This window comes from Myotis myotis, unplaced genomic scaffold (genome assembly GCF_014108235.1).
Source record: "Myotis myotis isolate mMyoMyo1 unplaced genomic scaffold, mMyoMyo1.p scaffold_m19_p_4, whole genome shotgun sequence".
NCBI classification, from domain to species: domain Eukaryota; kingdom Metazoa; phylum Chordata; class Mammalia; order Chiroptera; family Vespertilionidae; genus Myotis; species Myotis myotis.
In genome coordinates this window covers 42,093,724-42,112,700 of record NW_023416346.1, presented here as the reverse complement: position 1 = coordinate 42,112,700, position 18,977 = coordinate 42,093,724, and the positions used below count along the sequence as shown (strand labels likewise).

Here is an 18,977-nt window from a genome sequence, read left to right as displayed (position 1 = left end):
AGTCAGTGAAAGATAAATATATGATTTCATTTACATGTTGAATCTAAAGTACAAAACAAACAAACAAACAGAACAGAAATAAACTCATAAATACAGAGAACAGACTCATAGTTGCCAGAAGGGGACTGGGTGAAATAGGAAAAGGGATTAAGAAGTGGAGATTGATAGTTACAAAATAGTCATGAGAATATAAAACACAGCATAGGGAATAGAGTCAAAATATTGTAATAACTATGTATGGTGTCAGGTGGGTAGTGGAAATATCAGGAGGAACACTTTGTAAAATATATTTTACATGACCTAACCACTATGCTGTGCACCTTAAACTAATAACAAATAATATTGAATGTAAACTGTAATTGAAAAATAAAATTAAAAAAAAACATATGCTTGGAAATACCTAGCTCATGGATTGATATCAATATTTGCCAACATCTGTGTGAAAAAGATATTTGCAAGATAAAGTATGTAAACCCCTTCTACATGGTCACATTGAGCTAGTGCTGCAGCCTGGAAATAGGCTGAAGCCTCAGCCTCACCTGTGGCCTTCCTCAGCTTCATGACCATAGACCTGTGCAAAGTGAGGGAGCTTTGGGCCTGGGTGTAAATGTGTAAGCAGGATCCAAGCATTCTGCATACTGAGGAAATGCCTTCTTGGGGGAGTGGATGAGCAGCATGGGGAGGTGTAAAGTACTACCTGTTACTCATAAAACTAAATCAGAGGAAAATATTAAGAAGGAAAAAACAGATAGTAAGAAGGTAGCAGAAAATGTAAAATCAGAGGAAACATTAAGTGAGAAAAATGATCTCGGAATGACCATGAAGGTGTGATTGAACCCAATTCTGATGCCTCTCAAGAAATGAGAGATGAAAGTGTAGAGATAACTGAGGCCATGATGGATCAGGCAAATGATAAAAGTGTGGCTGCCATTGATGCCCTAAGTAATGGTGAACTACAGAAAGCCATTGACTTGTTCACAGATGCCATCAAGCTGAATCCTCTCTTGGCCATTCTGTATGCCAAGACAGCCAGTGTCTTCATCAAATTACAGAAGCCAAATGCTGCCATTGGAGACTGACAGAGTTATTGAAATAAATCATTATTTAGCTCAGCCTTACAAATGGCGAGGCAGAGCACACAGACTTCTGGACCACTGGGAAGAAGCAGTCCATTATATTGACCTTGTGTGTAAATTGGATTATGAAGATGCTAGTGCAATGATGAAAGAAGTTCAACCAAGGGTCCAGAAAATTGCAGAACATTGGAGGAAATATGAGTGGAAACCTGAAGAGTGAGAGGTCAAAGAAAGAATGGAAAGGGTTAAGAAGACTCCTAACAAAATGAGAGAGCCAAGAGGGAGGAAGAAGCCAGAGGACAATCAGGAGCTCTGTATGGCTCATTTCCAGCTAGCTTTCCTTGAAGAATGCCTGGTAATTTTTTTCTGGAGGAATGCCTGGATTGGGAAGAGGCATGCCTGAATAGTAGGAATGCCTGGGCTCAATGAAATTATTTGTGATCCAGAGGTTATTGAATCCATGCAGGATCCAGAAGTTATAGTGGCCTTTCAGGATGTGGCCCAGAACCTGGCAAATATGTCAAAATATCAGAGCAACCCAGAGGTTGTTAATCTCATCAGTAACTTGTCAGCCAAATTTGGCGGTCAAGTGTAATGCCCTTCTTACAAATAAAATCCTTGCTGGAGGAAAAGCAACCTAAATCTCCCAAATGGATGTTGCAAAATACAAACCAGTGTACCTCTGAACTTCTCATGAAGAAAGCTTTGAAGAGAATCCTTACCTCTCTGCCCAACATAAAGCTGTAATATTTTATAGTGATTTTCCATTAGAATGTTCATTCAGATAATGTTCTCCTACTAGGAATTACAAACTTTAAACACTTTTAAACTTTAATATTTCAAAACAAATAAAAAGGGTGTGTTAGCCCGGTTAGTGTGGCTCAGTGGTTGAGCGTCAACCTATGAATCAAGAGGTCTCGATTCAATTCCCAAACAGGGCACATGCCCAGGTTGTGGGCTTGATCCCCAGTAGGGGGTGTGCAGGTGGCAGCTGATCAATGATACTCTCTCATCATCGATGTTTCTCTCTCTCTCCCTTTCTCTCTGAAAATCAGTAAAAAATATATTTTAAAAAACCCTACATTTTTGTTTACTAATTATTTTGGTGTTTTCCTTTGAATTAATTGGGCAAAGAAGATACTTCAGAATGGAAAATTTATTGCTCAGTTTGAGTAAAATAAAGGCTTATTAGTGGGAAGAAAAATGTAACATTTAAATAGATAAAATTTGATTTGAATACAAAGTTACTGAGGCATTTTGATTTGTCTTTTTAAATGCTTTATATTTAAAAATGATTTATTTTCATAAAACTACTGGAACCACCAGTATTGTAGTAGGAACTAGGTAGGGGCAGAAATTACTTGGCAGGGCAGCAGCAATCTTACTACATTTTAAATAACGTATCCTTATACAGAAGCATGTAAATCTTACACTGTGGTGAAGAGCTGGTTTATATTTTATTTGTTTTTTAACTTTAAACAAATTTTATTACACAAAGTTTCACATAATTGGATATTTCTCTATTTTTTACACAATTATTCTTACTCTCCACAGAAAGACTGCTTCTTAACTTCTCATCAGGTGATGGCAAGCACTAAAATCCTGATTTTAACAGAATAGTAGTAAAAATGACTCACTGATTTAAACTGAAAACAGTTCATTGGTATATGACTCTTGCATTTATTGGGAATGTACAAATGTATTTTTATTCAAAAAATACAAAATAAGATTTCCAGTCAAGATGGTGGAATAGGTAAAAAATGCTTCCTCTCACAACCACATCAAAATTACAACTAAACTACAGAATAATCATAATTCAGAACCACCTGAAATAGAGCTGAATGGAAGGCCTACAACTAGGGAATTAAAGGAGAAGCCACATAAAGACTGGTAGGAAGGGTGGAGGCATGGAACAGGTTGGTTCTACACTGACATGTGTTGGATAAAAATCAGGAAGGATATCTTGACTGTGGAGGTCCCCTCTGAGGAGTGAGGTGTTCCAGTCCCACACCAGGCCCCCCAGCCCAGGGTTCCAGTCCCAGGAAGAGAAGTCCCCATAACTTCTGACTGTAAAAACCAGTGGGAATTGAGGCTGAGGGAGGCTGAGGCTACTGGAGTCCCAGACACTTCCTCTTAAAGGGCCCCTGTACAGATTTACTTGAACTCACTTGCTCTTAGCTACAGTGTGGGGATAGCAGCTTGAAAGGCACCAGAGACATATGGGGAGAAACTGAATTGTTTGGCATCAGGGCGAGAGCTGGAGGGACAGCTTTCTCCCAGACAGAAGTTTAGGCAGAAGCCACTGTTCTTTGATGAGCCCTTCCCCTACAGAACCAGCAGGCAGGGGCCATATGAGACTCCATCAACCTGATCACACTGTCTGCCCCCACGTGATTATTCCCTGAGATCCTGCCTCTCCCACCTTTGGAGCCCACCCAAGCTGTTTCCAGTGGCTTTACCATAGGAATGGCCTGTCTAGGCTCATGTAAACTTCAGATTTTCCGAAAATCTCTCAAACAAGCAGCATTTGGCCTCAGCAAGCCCCATACCTCTTACTAAGTGGCCCCAGGCCCAGCATTAGCAGCAGCCAACCATGGTTAACAGCTTGGCCTCCCCTGGCCATCTCCAAGCCCAACACAAGAAGCATCCATCTGCAGATCACTTTGTAGCTTATGCCTGGTGGTCCTGGGCAGAACACAGGCAGTGACTGACCTTGGCCTGGGTAAATCCTTCCCATTGACATCAAGTTGCTATAAGAGTGTATACAGACCACACAGGTATGCACCTTGAGTGTCCAGCTCTGGTGATTGGGGAGGCTGTGCCACTGGATCCTACAGGATGTCTACTATATTAGGCCACACTACCAAGCCTGGAAGATGCAGCAGCTCTACCTAGTACATAGAAACAAACACAGGGAGGTGGCCAAAATGAGGAGACAAAGAAACACGGCCCAAATGAAAGAACAGACCAAAACTTCAGGAAAAAATGAAACAAAATTGAGACAATCAATCCAATAGATGCAGAGTTCAAACATTGGTTATAAGGATGCTCAAGGAACTTAGTGAGAACAACAGTATAAAAAAGAACCAGTCATAAATGGAGGGTACACTAACTGAAATAAAGAATAATTTACTGTGAATCAACAGAATAGGTGATGCTAAGAATCAAATCAGCAATTTGAAATATGAGGAAGCAAACAAACAAAACATCTAATCAGACCAGCAAAAGAAAGAGGAATTTTTAAAAATGAAGATAGTGTAAGGAAACTCTGGTACAACTTCAAGCATACCAATATTTGCATCATGGGGGTGCCAGAAGGAGAAGAGAGAAAGCAAAAAATTGAAAACGTGTTTGAAAAAATAATGACAGAAAATTTCCCTAACTTAGTAAAGGAAACAGACATACACATCCAGGAAGCCCAGAGTCCCAAACAAGATGAACCCAAGGGGCCCACACCAAAACACTTCATAATTAAAATGCAAAAGGGAAAAAACAAACAGAGAATCTTAAAAGCAGCAAGAGAAAAGCAGTAAGTTACCTACAAGGGAACTACCATAAGACTGTTAGCTTATTTTTCAAAAGAAACTTTGCTGCCCAGAAGGGAATGGCAAGAGATATTCACAGTGATGAAAATCAAGGACCTACAATGAATATTACCCTACAAAGTATCATTTAGAATTGAAGGACAGATAAAGAGCTTTACATACATGAAAAATCTAAAGTTCATCACCACCAAACCAGTATTATATGAAATGTTAAAGGGTCTTATTTAAGAAGATAAAAATATGAACAATAAGATGGCAATAAATACCTATCTGTCAACAGTTGAATCTACAAACAAAATGAACAAGCAGAACAGAAAGACTCATATATACAGAGGACTTTTTGTTGGTTGCTACATGGGAGGGGGATTGGGAGGATGGGTGAAAAAGGTGAAGAGATTACGAAGTACAAATTGGTTGTTACAGAATAGTCATGGGTATATATAGTACAGCATAGAAAATGTAGTCAATAATAGTCTAATAACTAAGTGTGGTGCTGGATGGTTTCAGGATTTATTGGGATGGTTAAGTATTAAATTATATAATTTCTGGTCACTGGGGTGCATACCTAAAACTAATGTAATGATGTATATCAACTGTAATTGAAAATGAAAAATTAAATAAATAAAACAAAAATACAAAAATTATCGGTAGGCATGGACAATGACAGCAGTAGACCATTGTACATTGTCAACTGAAAGCAGTAGCTGATGGTTATAGTAATTTTCTTAAGCATCAGCCAGCCTTGTCTTCAGTCATTTCCTTCAACCTACTTCTCTGAAGTTATAGGTGAGGAGCACTGCCTTGAGCTTCCTTTCACAGTTCTCATTAATGATGGTAAAGCACTATTCTAGGATTAGAACTTGCCATTTCTCATACCACCTCCCATTCTCATGCATTCCAGGGTCTTTCTCTTCTTTAGGAATTTCTGTGACTAAAGCTTCTGCTGTTGTTAACAGAGAGGCCACTCCAGCAGTGTCCAATAAAGCAGTTCTTATAGCCTTTGTTGGATAAATTATTCCTTTTCCACCAAATTCACAATCTCCAAGCATAGTATCATAACTAACTTCTGAGGAACCTTGCATAATTTGCTCAACTATCAGTGATCCCTTGACACCTGCATTCTTAGCAATAGTCATTGCAGAATTTTTGAATGATTTATAAATAACTTCTATACCAATTTTTAAAACCTTCATTAGCTGGAATTAATGAGTCCAAGGCCAGATGCACCAAAGCAGGGCACAAGCCCTTCCAGGAACAATGCCTTCTGCAACAGCAGCTTATGTAGCATTGAGGGCACACATCTGTTATTCGTTCTTTTCATTCACTTCAACATCACTTGTCCCACCAACCTTCAGCCCAGCTACTCCATCTGAGAGTTTTACCAGACATTCATTTAGGTTTTCCCTTTTCATATTCATTAGTTGTGATATTTAACTGATCAATGATTTCTTGAGTATGTTTTCCCCTATTTGAGCCTTGTTACCTTTTCCTTTCAAGAGCATGGCATCACCTTTGATCACAATGACCTCTCCAACTTTTCCCAAGTCATGAAACTGAACATCTTTAAGATTTCGAGTCAATCCTTCTTCTCCAAACACTGCTCCACCAATATCAATAGACATGACTTTAAGCTGGTTCTTTCTATTGTCACCCAAACCTGGAGCTTTGACTGCTACAACGTGAAGGCCAACTCTTAGTCTATTCAAAATGAGTGTACTTAGAGCTTCTCCATCAACATCTTCAGCAATTATGACTAAGGGCTCATGGTGAGCATTGGGAGTTTCAAGAGCAGGTACAAATTGTCTGAATACTAGAAATTTTCTTTTCCCTAGATATAACATAGGCATCTTAGAATTCACTTTTTTGACTTTTTGGTGTATTAATAAAGTATGGAGAAATATAACCCACATCAAACTTCATGTCGTCAATAATTTCTAATTCATCATTCAGTGTTTTACCATCCTTTACTGTGATGACACCCTTTCTTCCAACCTTTTTCATCACATCAGAAATGATGTCGCCAATTTCTTTGTCTCTGTTTGCAGAAAGTGTAGCAATCTGAGCTATTTCTTCAGGGGTTGTCACAGGTTTAGACTGCTTTTTAAGTTTAGAAATTATAGCACCAACAGCTAACATCACATCACTCCTGATCTCCACTGGATTAGCACAGTCACTGATATTCTCAGAGCCTTCCTTGGCAAGATAGTGTGCCAGTACAGTAGTAGTGGTAGTGCCATTCCCAGCATCTTCATTTGTATTATTGGCAACAGCTTGAAAAAGTTTAGCACCAATATTTTTATATTTATCTCTTAAGGCAATGGACTTTGCAAATATCACAATTTCTTTTGTTACTTTGGGACTGCCCAAACTCTGTTTAATAATAACTGTTCTTCTCTTTGGCCCTATAGTAATGGTACAGCATCAGCTAAAAGGTCTATACCTTGAAACACTGAGGCTTGGGCACCTGTGCCAAAATTTACATCTTTGACATAAGCCTGAGTGAGATGAGAAGCCAGTGCCCTGGAAACTGGCCTAATCTGACAAAGGACTTTGTGTAATCAAGGCATTTATGTGGGGTAGCTGCAGTGCAGGTGAGCTGTGAGGCAGGCCATCAGTGGTGAGTAAGGGAACAGGATATTTATAATGCTGCAGTAGAGTTGAATTACTTAATTCTGTTCTCGTCTGATATATAAAATGTTTCATATTATTAACATACTAGTGGCCCGGTGCACAAAATTTTGTGCACTCGGGGGGAAAGGGGAGTGTCCCTCAGCCCAGCCTGCACTCTCACCAATCTGGGACCCCTGGAAGGATGTCCTACTGCCAGTTTACAGCAATCGGGCCTAAACTGGCAGTCGGACATCCTTCTCACAATCTGGGACTGCTGGCTCCTAACCACTCACCTGCTTGTCTGCTTGCCCCTAACTTGCCCCCTCCCCCCCGCCAGCCTGATCACCCCCAACTGCCCCCTGTACCAGTGTGCTCACCCCAACTACCCCCCCCTGTCGGCCTGCTTTCCCCTAACTGCCCCCCCTGCTGGCCTGCTTGCCCCCAACTGCCCCCATGCTAGCCTGCTCACTCCAAATGGCTCCATCTTCTATTCCATTTGTGTCCTTTCCACCCCTAAGCTAATGTCGTGTCCTTAATATGTGGCTATGAGATGTCTCTGTGACTGAGCTGGGAAACCTTTCACGTTTCTCTTTCCTTTCCTTTCATCTCAGGATAACTGAGCTCTGCGGTTTGTGTGGGACCAAAGGCTCTGGGAATACAATGCTGAGCCCTCTGAACTCATTTTATTCTTTATTGTATTATTTGATTCCTGGGGCTGAATTAAACATGAAAGCAGAAGAAAATATACCCTTAGATATAGAATCTGAGTCATTACCCAGAGATTTCTGTGGGAGTTGACACTGAGGCATGAGACACATGTGTTTATTGGTCAGTTTCCTCAACTATGGAACGGAGGTTGATCCTGCCCCTTGCTTCCTTTGGAGGTTGGATATGATGCATCCAGAGGGATTAACTGGCAGCTCTGAGAGTAAGATCAGAAGTCAACAGACACTTGTTTCCTTTACCCAGACAGTTAGAAAAACACAACTCCTTTTATCATAACAGCAGCAAGGGCCATGCCTGTGGGAGGAGGAGCAGGGAACCAGTGCTTCCCCCATGCCCCTTCCCCGCCCTCCCTCCCTGCACTGGTCCAGCTGCTATCACTATAGTGGAACCCATCAACTCAGGCTCTGGCCCCGCCCATGTCACAGGAGGATCATGTGTAGTTTCTTGCAGACACAGAAGCAGCTGTGGAGTAGGGAGGTGGCGGTTTTTATTCCCCTGAGCAGGTGCTGAAGGCCTTGTTGAAGTCTCCACTCCGAAGCCTGCGAGTCCGAGTCCTGGGAGGTGGCACAGTGGAGGCGCCACACTCCTTTCAGTAGAAACTGAAGATCCATAGGAGCCTGCTGGCTGAGGGGAAGGACCAGGAGGTCTGCCTTGCGCCTATTCACCAATCCCCAGTCCTGCTTTACTGATCGCACATCCTAAGCCCCGGGCCAGCTGGGGCTGCACACGGGGCTGGGCTCCCACGATTGCCGTGCACCGCCTGAGCCCTGCCTGGATGGCGGTTCCCACTGTCCTGCCCTGCCTACAGTATGCAAATTAGCCGCCATCTTTATTGGTGGTTAATTTGCATATTGCTCTGATTGGCTGGTGGGCGTAGCAAAGGTACAGTCAATTTGCATCTTTGTCTTTTATTAGATAGGATAGAAGGATTAAGGTAATATTTCCCCTTTTATATTTCTATATTTAAAATTACCTTTCCTCATCAGAAAATGACCAACTCTTTGTTGGCTTCCTACTTGTTTTCACATTCTTCCCCTTATTCTTCTTGGGTTAATGATAGTCCTTTTTCACTAGCATCATCACTATTATATAATTCACAGCATAATTGTGCAAGCATATTTAATGCTAGGTTTGATTTAATATGTAATACAGTGGGGTAATACCACTAAAAACTGAAGTTTCTTACTTGGCCAAGATATTTCATTTTTAAGTGTTAGATTTCGACTTTGGTGAAATCATATCAATAGATGTCAGAAGGAGGAATTCCCTTTGATGTCTGATCTTCTACTTAGGGAATACCAATTAAATTGTCTTTGTATTTTGGAGGGTATGGGGTTTGAATTAATTGAGATACATAGAGGGGAACCTAACTTCTGATAGAGCATGAATTATAAAATTGATGAGATACAAGGTTGTTCTTCATTGTGCAGTTGTTGTTGGCATTATGAAAGATTTATTGTTCTCTTATTCAGCTCTTAAATACTGCAACCATATTTCCACCTCTCCTTTCTCTCCTTCCCTCTGCTCCAAGGATAAAGAAAATGATAATTTTTTCATTGTACATCCAATTCCTATATTAAATAAGACTAAGTGCAGGCACTGTACCAGGAATTTCTGATTTATACCTGTATTTCAATTAAAATGCTAGTGTTTAAAAACAAATTCAAGGAATGATATCATCTGCTTTGCTTATTTAAAGGATCAGTGGTAGAAGCAGTTAAGTAAATTCTATGGAGTACACTTTTGAAATAGCACATCTCTGAAGTCATAAATTGATTCAGATTCTAACCCTTTGCTGTACTCAAGCAGATGAAAATGCATTTATTATATAAATGAGAAATAGCTGTATGCAATTGAGCATGCTTTTTAAACCCTTTAAAAAACACTCACCATATTTTTTAAAAGATAAATTATGTAAAACCTCATTACAGTTCAACAGATGAACATATGCAATCAATTTTGATAGATATCACTAACTTTGAACCCCAATTAAGCAAAATGTTATTCTCCCAAAAGACTTACACTCTTCTTATTAATAGACCTTTATTATAAATATTGTATTCAATTAGCATTATATTTTTAGTTTCAAGAATAAAATAGTTGTGGACATTTGTTTTCTCGGTTGTTAAATGAGTATCTACATAGTGGTTTCAAATGTACCTCTGAGTTACCAAACCCAAAATTTTTACTCTCTGCCCTTTACAGCAGTGATTTTCAACCTTTTTCATCTCATGACACCCATAAACTAATTATTTAAATTCTGTGGCACACCAAAAAACATATTTATTACTGATTTAAGAAAAATAGGTACAATATTGATTCATTCACAATAACAGCTAGTGTGTTGGCCAGGGGTCCTCAAACTACGGCCCGTGGGCCACATGCAAATACAAATATTGTATTTGTTCCCGTTTTGTTTTTTTACTTCAAAATAAGATATGTGCAGTGTGCATAGGAATTTGTTCATGGTTTTTTTTAAAACTATAGTTTGGCCCTACAACGGACTGAGGGACAGTGAACTGGCCCCCTGTTTAAAAAGTTTGAGGGCCCCTGGTGTTGGCTGTCATCAATTTTTTAAATATATTTTTATTGTTGATAGTATTACAGATATCTCCCATTGTCAATATTTTTATTATTTTTTAAAATGTATTTTATTGATTTTTTACAGAGAGGAAGGGAGAGAGATAGAGAGTTAGAAACATCTATGAGAGAGAAGCATCGATCAGCTGCCTCCTGCACACACCCCACTGGGGATGTGCCCGCAACCAAGGTACATGCCCTTGACCGGAACATGGGACCTTTCAGTCCGCAGGCTGACGCTCTATCCACTGAGCCAAACCGGTTACGGCTGTCAATTTTTTTTAAATGGGAAAAGAGATCAGTGCCCCTAACTAGTCAGGTATTGCATGTTTTTAAAGGTCTTATGGCACTGTTGAAAATTGCTGCACTATAGATTTCAGACAATTGCAACATTGAAAGAACAGGACTAGTGTGGACTTGAAGGTAGCTCAGCACCCTAAGGCCTCGTAGAAAAGAGAGCTGATTGTGAGCCATCCTAGAAGCTAAGGGCCTTTGCCATTGGACACAGGGCATGTCAATCCTCGCTTCCCAGCCAATGAGCTTGGAGCTTGTAAGGCGCAGGCCCGGCCCTTTGTTGACGCTCGTGGCCCCACCCCCCGTGGTGTGGCGAAGCCTTGGTGGGTGGGTTGGCCGTCCACACCTGCCCATCAGAGGCCGTTTGCCAGTGGACAGCCAGTTCCTCCTCCGCCCCGCCCCTTCCGGCGGGCCCTGTCAACGGCCTCCGCTCCCGGGCGCCATCTTGGCCGTCGACGCCACAGCCCGCTCGCTGCCTGAGGAGGTACTGTCCGCTGCTATGTCCGACAGTGACGATGGGAACCCGGCCCCAGGGGGCCGGGAGAGTCCCGTGCGAATGGCGGGGGCCTGGATAGGGGCAGATGGAGATCAGGATGCCCTGATCTTCAACTCCATGCCCCAGGGGGGCGGGGGGGACGCAGCCGCCGCCATGGTGGCAGCAGAAATCTCAGCGGCCATAGAGAGCCTGAGGGAGGAGGCCGGGGCAGTGGGAGACCCCGAGGGAAGTACCAGTGAAGAGGATTCTGACATTGGCCCAGCTGAGGAGGAGGAGGAGGAGAAAGAGGAGGAGGTGAAGGAGGAGGAGGAGGAGGAGGAGGAGGAGGAAGAGGAGGAGGAGGAGGAAGAGGAGGAGGAGGAAGAGGAGGAAGAGGAGGAAGAGGAGGAGGAGATCGTGGTGCGACCCCACAACATACTGCTGGACCCCAACGTGTTACCCTTGGCGGGCTTCCACATCATGTTCCTGGACCTGGTGCGCAGAATGCTGCGCCGTCTGTACAACAACGACCACATCCTCCTGCGTCCCAACGCCTTTCGCAGTGTCATTCTGCCCAGACATCACCTGCCAGGTCAGGCGGCCCAGGTCCGCGTGCTCTCGGAGCCAGATGCCTCTGGAGAGGGGGCTGCAGCTGTGCTGCCCGAGGGCCTTGGCGACAGAGCCGTAGGCTCTGGAGAGGGGTTCCTGACCCCAGAGCCCGAGGCCAAGGTGGAGGAGGAGTCTACGGCTGGGGAAATGGTGGAGGAGGTGGAGGAGCCCACGCAGGAGGCCGAAGCCCCCCAGGGTGAGAATCTGGGGGAGCGGATAGGGGATAAGGTCGGGTCGGGTCGCGAGGTGGGGGGGGGGACGGAGGGGCGGGGGGACGGAGGGGCGGGGGGGGGTCGCGGGGGTTGGGGGGGCGGGGGTCGCGGGGGGGGCGGGGGGCGGGGCACGGCGGGGAGGGGGCGGGCCGCCTGTGAGCAGGTGGTGGGCACAGCTGGCGCACCGGAGGTCATGCTCACTCGGGTGGGCCGTGCCCTCAACACACCGCAGGCCCAGGAGAAGCCCAACCCCCCCATTATGGCTTCCCCGCCCCCCCCCCAAAAGTCCTTTGCTCTCTCCTGCCCTCCCTCCGCTGCGCCCTCTCCCGCCCTCCACTAAGACAGCGGAGCTCACCAGTGCAGTTCAGGCCCACAGACCCAGGTCCGACTTCCCAGGGGGAGGGGCTCAGGAGGGAGCCGGGAGGAAGGGGAGGGGAACGGAAGGAAGAGCACGAGCAAACGGCATGCCTGGTGCTGGCTCTTGGCTTCTGAAGGCTTGATCCCCACACTTTGAGAACTGATCCCGGGGACTTTGTAAAAATGAAAGATTCGGGGGGTTGAGGGGCTAATGAGCTTCACACAGAATTTGTCGCTGAGGCAAAACTATTTCCCCAAGACAGTTCTGACTAGAACATACAGGATACCCTGGCTATTCAGATCCCTTTTCTCCGCAAGGCCAGAAGGCACCAGCAGCACAGACTTACTACGAAAAGGGAAGTAATGTCACCGTGCAACAATTGAGCAGCAGAAATGTGCGGGCCACGGGGGTGTTGCCGCAACTAGTAGGAAGGTGCCCAGCTCCTCTTCTCCTAGTTACTTCCATCCTCCTGCTTCTCCTGGCGGTTTATGTGTGAACCCGTTCTTTACGAACTGGGATTTTCTTCTGGGAATGTCTGATCCCAAGGTCTGTCTTATTCTTCACTAAAGAAACAACTGAAGAAGGGGCCGAGGGTGCTGAAAGTAAGGAAGACAGCGAGGAGTTGAACCAAAAACAGGAAGGACCTGAAATGGTTGTGGATCCAGCAGAGAGCAGAGCCAGCAAATCCAGGTATCTGTGTGTCGCTTTGAATATCACCCAACCATTCCTGGCATTTACCTGTTACTGACAGCTTTATTTTTTTTTAATTCTCCCAGTAAATTAATTTTAAAAATGTTGTTTAAAATTAGTTTTGAAATTCAATTTTAACTACTTAGAATGTTCATAGACTACTCATACACCTAGTAATATAAAACACATTATGTACTGAACTATACTTCATGGCTACTCATTTGTTCTCATGAGGTCTTCTGTCCTCTATCTGTAAAGACTAAGGAAATCAGTACCTAAGGCCAGTATTTGTTTAGAAAGCAGTTACTAGATGCAGCAGCTAAAGTAGCTGGGCTGTGTGGTTGGGCCTTCATTGCTTGGCCATAGAAATGCAGTCTGATTATTATACTAAGTGAAATAAGCCAGTTAGAGAAAGACAAATACCATATGATCTCACTTACATGTGGAATCTAATAAACAAAATAAACTGACAAAATAGAAGCAGAGGCATGGATACATGGAACAGACTGACAGCTGTCAGACAGGAGGGGGGTGGAAAGGACTAGATGAAAGAAGGTGAAATGATTAGCCAAAGAACATATATGCCTAACCCACAGACACAGCAAACAGGTGGGGATGGCCAGAGGGAAGTGGGGGCAGGGACTGGGTGGAGGTGGGCAAAGGGGGGTGGTAAATGGTGGCATCTGTAATCATGTCAACAACAAAAATAAAGTTTAAAAAAAGAAATTCGTCTCCTATAAGAACTAGGAGACAAGGACAACTTACAAATAGCAAAAAGATAACAATTTCAAGTAGGACCACATTTAATGATTAATACCTAAACTTTTGGTTGTAGATTTTTGTATTTCATGTGACAGTTAAAAGAAAAGAAGCTTAGTCATAGTATGATTATTGTTAATCACTGAATTGGTAATTAAGTCTCAAGGTTTATCTTATCTTTGACTATATTTAAATGAATAACTTTCTCTCTTTTATGGCACTTTCATAGCTGCATGTTTTATAATAGCCTCTTATATGGGTGATATGGAAACTGAGGGTCTGGGAGTGTCACTTATAGAATGAGCACAGGCTTTTAAGGTGGAGAGATTTATTTAAATACCAGTGTGGGCTCTCAAGGGAAAGAAAAGGCATTTGGGGTGCTAGGCAAGAGGGAGACAAGTTGGTATGATCACAATGGAAGCCATGGGTTATAGAAGCATCCTATACCCAAAGGTGCAGGTAACAATTAGCAGATATGTGGTCCTGTCCAAAAGTCCACAGAGACATTTGGTCTATGCCAAAAGGTCCTTGATATTTAAATTATGCTTTTCTGCAAGATTGAAGCCCTGAGCTGTCTACCTAACCCCATGTGCCATTACAAGCTAGGCTACTGAGGCAAGAAAGGTTACTATTGGCAATAAGACCAGAATACAATTATTGGACCAATAAAACTTTATATTTTTATGTATTAATCCTATAAATCAGAAGTGTATATAAACATGATGGGCTTTTTGAACCCAGGATGTTTCCTAAGCATGGGCATTCTGGATAGAACCAAATATCAAGGCATTTTAGTGTGGACCAAATGTCACAATAGATCTCTTGGACAGAATCAAATGATCTGCAAGGCAGGTTACAAGAGGGAAGCGTGTTGTTCTCTCCTTGTTGGGATATAGCGCACAAATGCAGCAGGTACACACAGGGCTATTTTCTTAGATTTAGAAGTCATTGGAGCTGGTTAATGCCTTGTAAGTGTTAATTTTCTCTCATTTCATCTTGCAGTTTGGAGAACTAGAAAGAAGATAAAGAAGAAAGAATTTCTTGTTCACTCTTCTTAGGTTTTTCATTTTCATAAATCCATGTTAATTGTATTAAACACTCATATCATTTCAAACTTCATCACCCAAAAAGTGCTATCCAATGACATCTTTTATTTCTTATAGCTATATTTGACAGCATTTGTTTTAATTAAAAATAAGTTTGTTTCAATTAATAAATTGAAATGCAGGCAGAGTTTAGTTAGATAAATAATCCCAACTCATATCTCTTACCTCTTTGTTTTGAAAGGTATCACTTTCCACCATTTTGTACGCCTGCTTTAAATTATTTTATGGCAGTCCAAAATAAATTAAAATGTCGAGTTGGAAACAATTTTTGATGTCAAGCCTTTAGAGCTGCTCTGTCTGATTTGAGATGTGCTTAACTATAAAAGGTGTCACCGCTCTCACTAATAAACTATTTACTGATTACCTGTTTAAATGATAACATATTGAATTAAAATATACTATTAAAATGAATTTTGTCAGTTTCTTTTTTGACGCAGCTACTAGAAAAGTTAAAATTACACGTGACTTGCATTATATGTCTGCTAGACAGAGGGGCTCTAGAACAGTTTCGAAGGAAATCTCATAGGTGGCCCAGCATGCCTGGAGGCCAGATGGTGCTGCTGAGCCTGGGCCCAGACATTGATTTGGAACAGTGGTTCTCATAGTTCGATCCCCAAAACAGCACCATGAGCATCACCCAGGAATTCTGGGGTTCCACCCAAGACCTACTCAATCAGAAACTCTAAGGGTAGCCCAGCAGCCTGTGTTTAGCAGGCTCTGCAGGGGATTCTGATGCAGTGCAGGCTTGAGAAGCACTAGTTCAGGGGGCCAGTTCACTGTCCCTCAGACCGTTGGAGGGCCAGACTATAGTTTAAAAAAAACTATGAACAAATTCCTATGCACACTGCACATATCTTATTTTGAAGTAAAAAAAACAAAACGGGAACAAATACAATATTTGTATTTGCATGTGGCCCATGGGCTGTAGTTTGAGGACCCCTGCACTAGTTTAAAGGTATGAGAAGCACTATTAAAGCCACAGGGGAAGAGGCTGAGACTCACCCAAGGTAGGACCTGCCTTAACTCACTGGCTTGGAACTGTTGCAGGTAAACTGAACAGGATGGCAAGGGCTGGACTGCGGAGACCAGAACTCACGGGGGCTGAGAGATAGGGGGGCTGAGAGTGGGTGATGGCAGCAGAAAAATGCATAAGGGGGGAAAGCTGGTTCCAGAAGGATACAAACATAATACCATGTACATGAAGTCTAAAACCATGCAAACTGATCACCATACATTGATTGTGGATACAAGTATCTGGAGTAAAAAGCATGCTCATGGGAGCTGTGTGCCAATGTGGCAAGTGCAACAGCATGTGTGGGAAAGATAAAACACTTCATTTAGGATGATGGTTATGTCTTGGAGAAAGAAAGGGAAGGGGATCTTGCTGAGGAGGCTTCAACAGTGGGCTTCAACTTAAGAAATGTAATGTTACATATCTAAAGCTTGGCGGTACATACATAGATGTTGATAATATTATTCCCTATATCTTTGTGTAAGTCTGAGGTATTTCCTAATAAAAATGAGAAAAATAAAAAGAGGAAAGGGAGAGAATGTGTTTAATCTGTGGACTCTGTCTAAAGGGGGAAAAGGTGGAGTCCTATTTGACCAAAGCATCAGAGAAGGGGCAGGGCTCTTGCAGTTGAAACTAGACAGCCTCATTTTTGCATTTAGTTAAGGTTTCCTAAGCGCTTTCTTGATTGCACTGATACCTTCTCTTATATTCTATGGTAGCACATCTCATATTCTAACTTATATTGTCATTCTTTAATTGAGGTGAAATTTACATAAAACTAACCATTTAAAAGTGAGCAATTCAGTGACAATCACAATTTTGTGCATCCATCAACTCTTTAGTTCCAAAATATTTTCATCACTCCAAAACCCTGTTCCCATTAGTCATTCTCCATCTCCCCATCTCCCTATCCCCCCAGCCCCTGACAACCATCAATCTGTTTTCCACCTCCATGAATTTACCTATTATTGGACATATTATATAAATAAAATCATATAGCCGACCTTTTGTGTCTGGTTTCTTTCACTTAGCATAATGTTTTCAAGATTCATCCACATTGTAGCATATATTTGTACTTCATTCCTTTTTACAGCTTAATAATATTCTATTGTATGCATGTACCTCAATTTGTTTATCCATTCTTCTGTTAAAGCAAAGCAAACTTCACATGCCCACAATTACTTTTTGTGTGTGTCGATGTTTTAAAATGTATTATGTATTCCTTATGGCTGGAACCACATGGTGAAACAGTGAGGCACAGGCTCCTTGTCATCATTACCTAAAATGAAAGGGCAGGCCAGTAGACATTTTTTCCATATAGTGTGATTTGAGCACCTCCAAATTGTTTTTGATTTTTCAGTGCTTACATTGTATACTAGTAAGCTGATAGTATAGTCTTGCTCTTAGACCCAGGCAAGAGGAATTTCTGTCCTGAGCTCCGTGCTTTAGAGTCCCCACTTTTGTCCTCTTCCAACCATGCCCCTCCCTACAGGGCCAGGAGCCCAGCCCCTGGAACAAGGGGTGTGCCCCTGCTAGCCCATGTTTCAGGTACCTGGCACCCCTTTTCACTCCCAAGTCTGCTGCCAGGGCCTGTGTACTTCTCTTGGAGCTGTCCTTGGAAGGGCTGACTACATTGCTGGGATTTGTGCTCCCAGGCCTAGGGGGTGGTAGTATATGCCCAGAACTGGGGATGGGTCTGGTCTAGGTGATTGGGAAGGGGGGCAGCTCTTCCTACACCATTGGAGCAGGACTTAGGGGAGTCAGAATTCTAAATCCCTGCTTGGCTTTTCAGGGGTTATGAAGGTACATTTGTCATAAAGAAGATACAACTTACTTTACTTAATGGTTTATTTGTTATTTTAAATATTTTCATACATATGGGTATGAGGGTCCCTAATTGAACTCTTTTTCTGAACCCAAAAAATTTTACAAATGCTTCAGAAGGGCCAGGTTAAATATCTGATCTATCACCCCTTTCCCTTGATTACTCCATGTTACAAGTTGTTACCTAAGCACAGCAGGGCCCTTTCCTTTTGATAGTGGCTTGTTCTAATAGCCCATATTGCTTTAGGACTTGGACCCAGTCCCTTGGGCAGGCTGGAGTACCAGCATCTTGCCCCCTCCCCCACATACACACTCATCCCCATCAGCATTCTTTCTCCTACCAGTCTCTTTGCTCCCCAGGTGTTTACTCAGATGAGCACCTCTTCTTCAATACCACCTTCCCCTGTACAAATACCCAACTGGAGGCCATCAGCTTGGTCAGGCACAACTTGGTTATGCCATACACAACTTCTTAAGATAATTCTGCTTCTCTGATAACCCTCTGGTCTGAACAGTCAATATTTTACTTGATTTCCTTCCCCATGTGACAGACAGAGACAACTACAGAACAAGCTTTATTTATTTTATTTGCTTTGCATATAGCCAAAATCAAGAATGCTAAAAACTGAAAACTTGTCAAAATGTGTCTACAGGCATTAAAAAAACTTAACATCTACTTTAAAACAGAGTTTTGTTATTACCTGTGGAAAAGAAATTGTTAATGGAGTGTTCTTAGAGTGAGAATAACCTAATAGTGGTCCACCCTGAGAAAAGGGGGAAGGGAGGTATAGCAACTTATCTACATGATTACCTGGGTAAAAGGTATCTATCTTAATGAACTATTCACTATGGGAATACAAAGAAAATCAAAGCAAATCAATCAAAAACCTAACATTATCAAAAGGATAAAGATACAATACCAGGAAAAATAGTTTTATAGAGAAAATACAAAATCCAGCATATGATTATACAATGTCACACTATACCATCAGCAAAACCAAGCACTGAAAGCATTGAAATTAGCTCTAGCATCTCACTGCCCATCTGAATTTCTTTTCCATGAAGCAACATCCCACTCAGAACTTAAAGGTGCAGTTGTAT

At 42.4% G+C, this 18,977-nt stretch overlaps 1 protein-coding gene and 2 pseudogenes across 1 annotated transcript; 2 read left to right on the top strand and 1 right to left on the bottom strand.

The window, feature by feature from the left end:
- The first annotated feature begins 262 nt into the window (after nucleotides 1-262).
- LOC118654081 lies at nucleotides 263-2,026 on the top strand (annotated as a pseudogene).
- A 3,437-nt stretch (nucleotides 2,027-5,463) lies between these two features.
- Nucleotides 5,464-7,188, bottom strand: LOC118653382 (annotated as a pseudogene).
- A 3,611-nt stretch (nucleotides 7,189-10,799) lies between these two features.
- On the top strand, nucleotides 10,800-15,413 carry LOC118653381 (cancer/testis antigen 47A-like). The gene is made up of 4 exons (XM_036304125.1): nucleotides 10,800-11,609; nucleotides 11,676-12,111; nucleotides 13,055-13,175; nucleotides 14,937-15,413. Exons 1-4 carry the CDS (start codon nucleotides 11,049-11,051, stop codon nucleotides 14,947-14,949), a joined length of 1,131 nt encoding a protein of 376 aa, XP_036160018.1. The 5' UTR covers nucleotides 10,800-11,048; the 3' UTR covers nucleotides 14,950-15,413.
- Nucleotides 15,414-18,977: the final 3,564 nt, after the last annotated feature.

Excerpts from the sequence above, each read along its gene's own strand:
- LOC118653381 (XM_036304125.1), top strand. The coding sequence starts at position 11,049 with ATGTCAATCCTCGCTTCCCAGCCAATGAGCTTGGAGCTTGTAAGGCGC. Across the intron at positions 11,610-11,675 it reads CTGAGGAGGAGGAGGAGGAG|GAGGAGGAGGAGGAAGAGGA; the intron begins AAAGAGGAGGAG and ends GAGGAGGAGGAA. Across the intron at positions 12,112-13,054 it reads GGAGGCCGAAGCCCCCCAGG|AAACAACTGAAGAAGGGGCC; the intron begins GTGAGAATCTGG and ends TCTTCACTAAAG.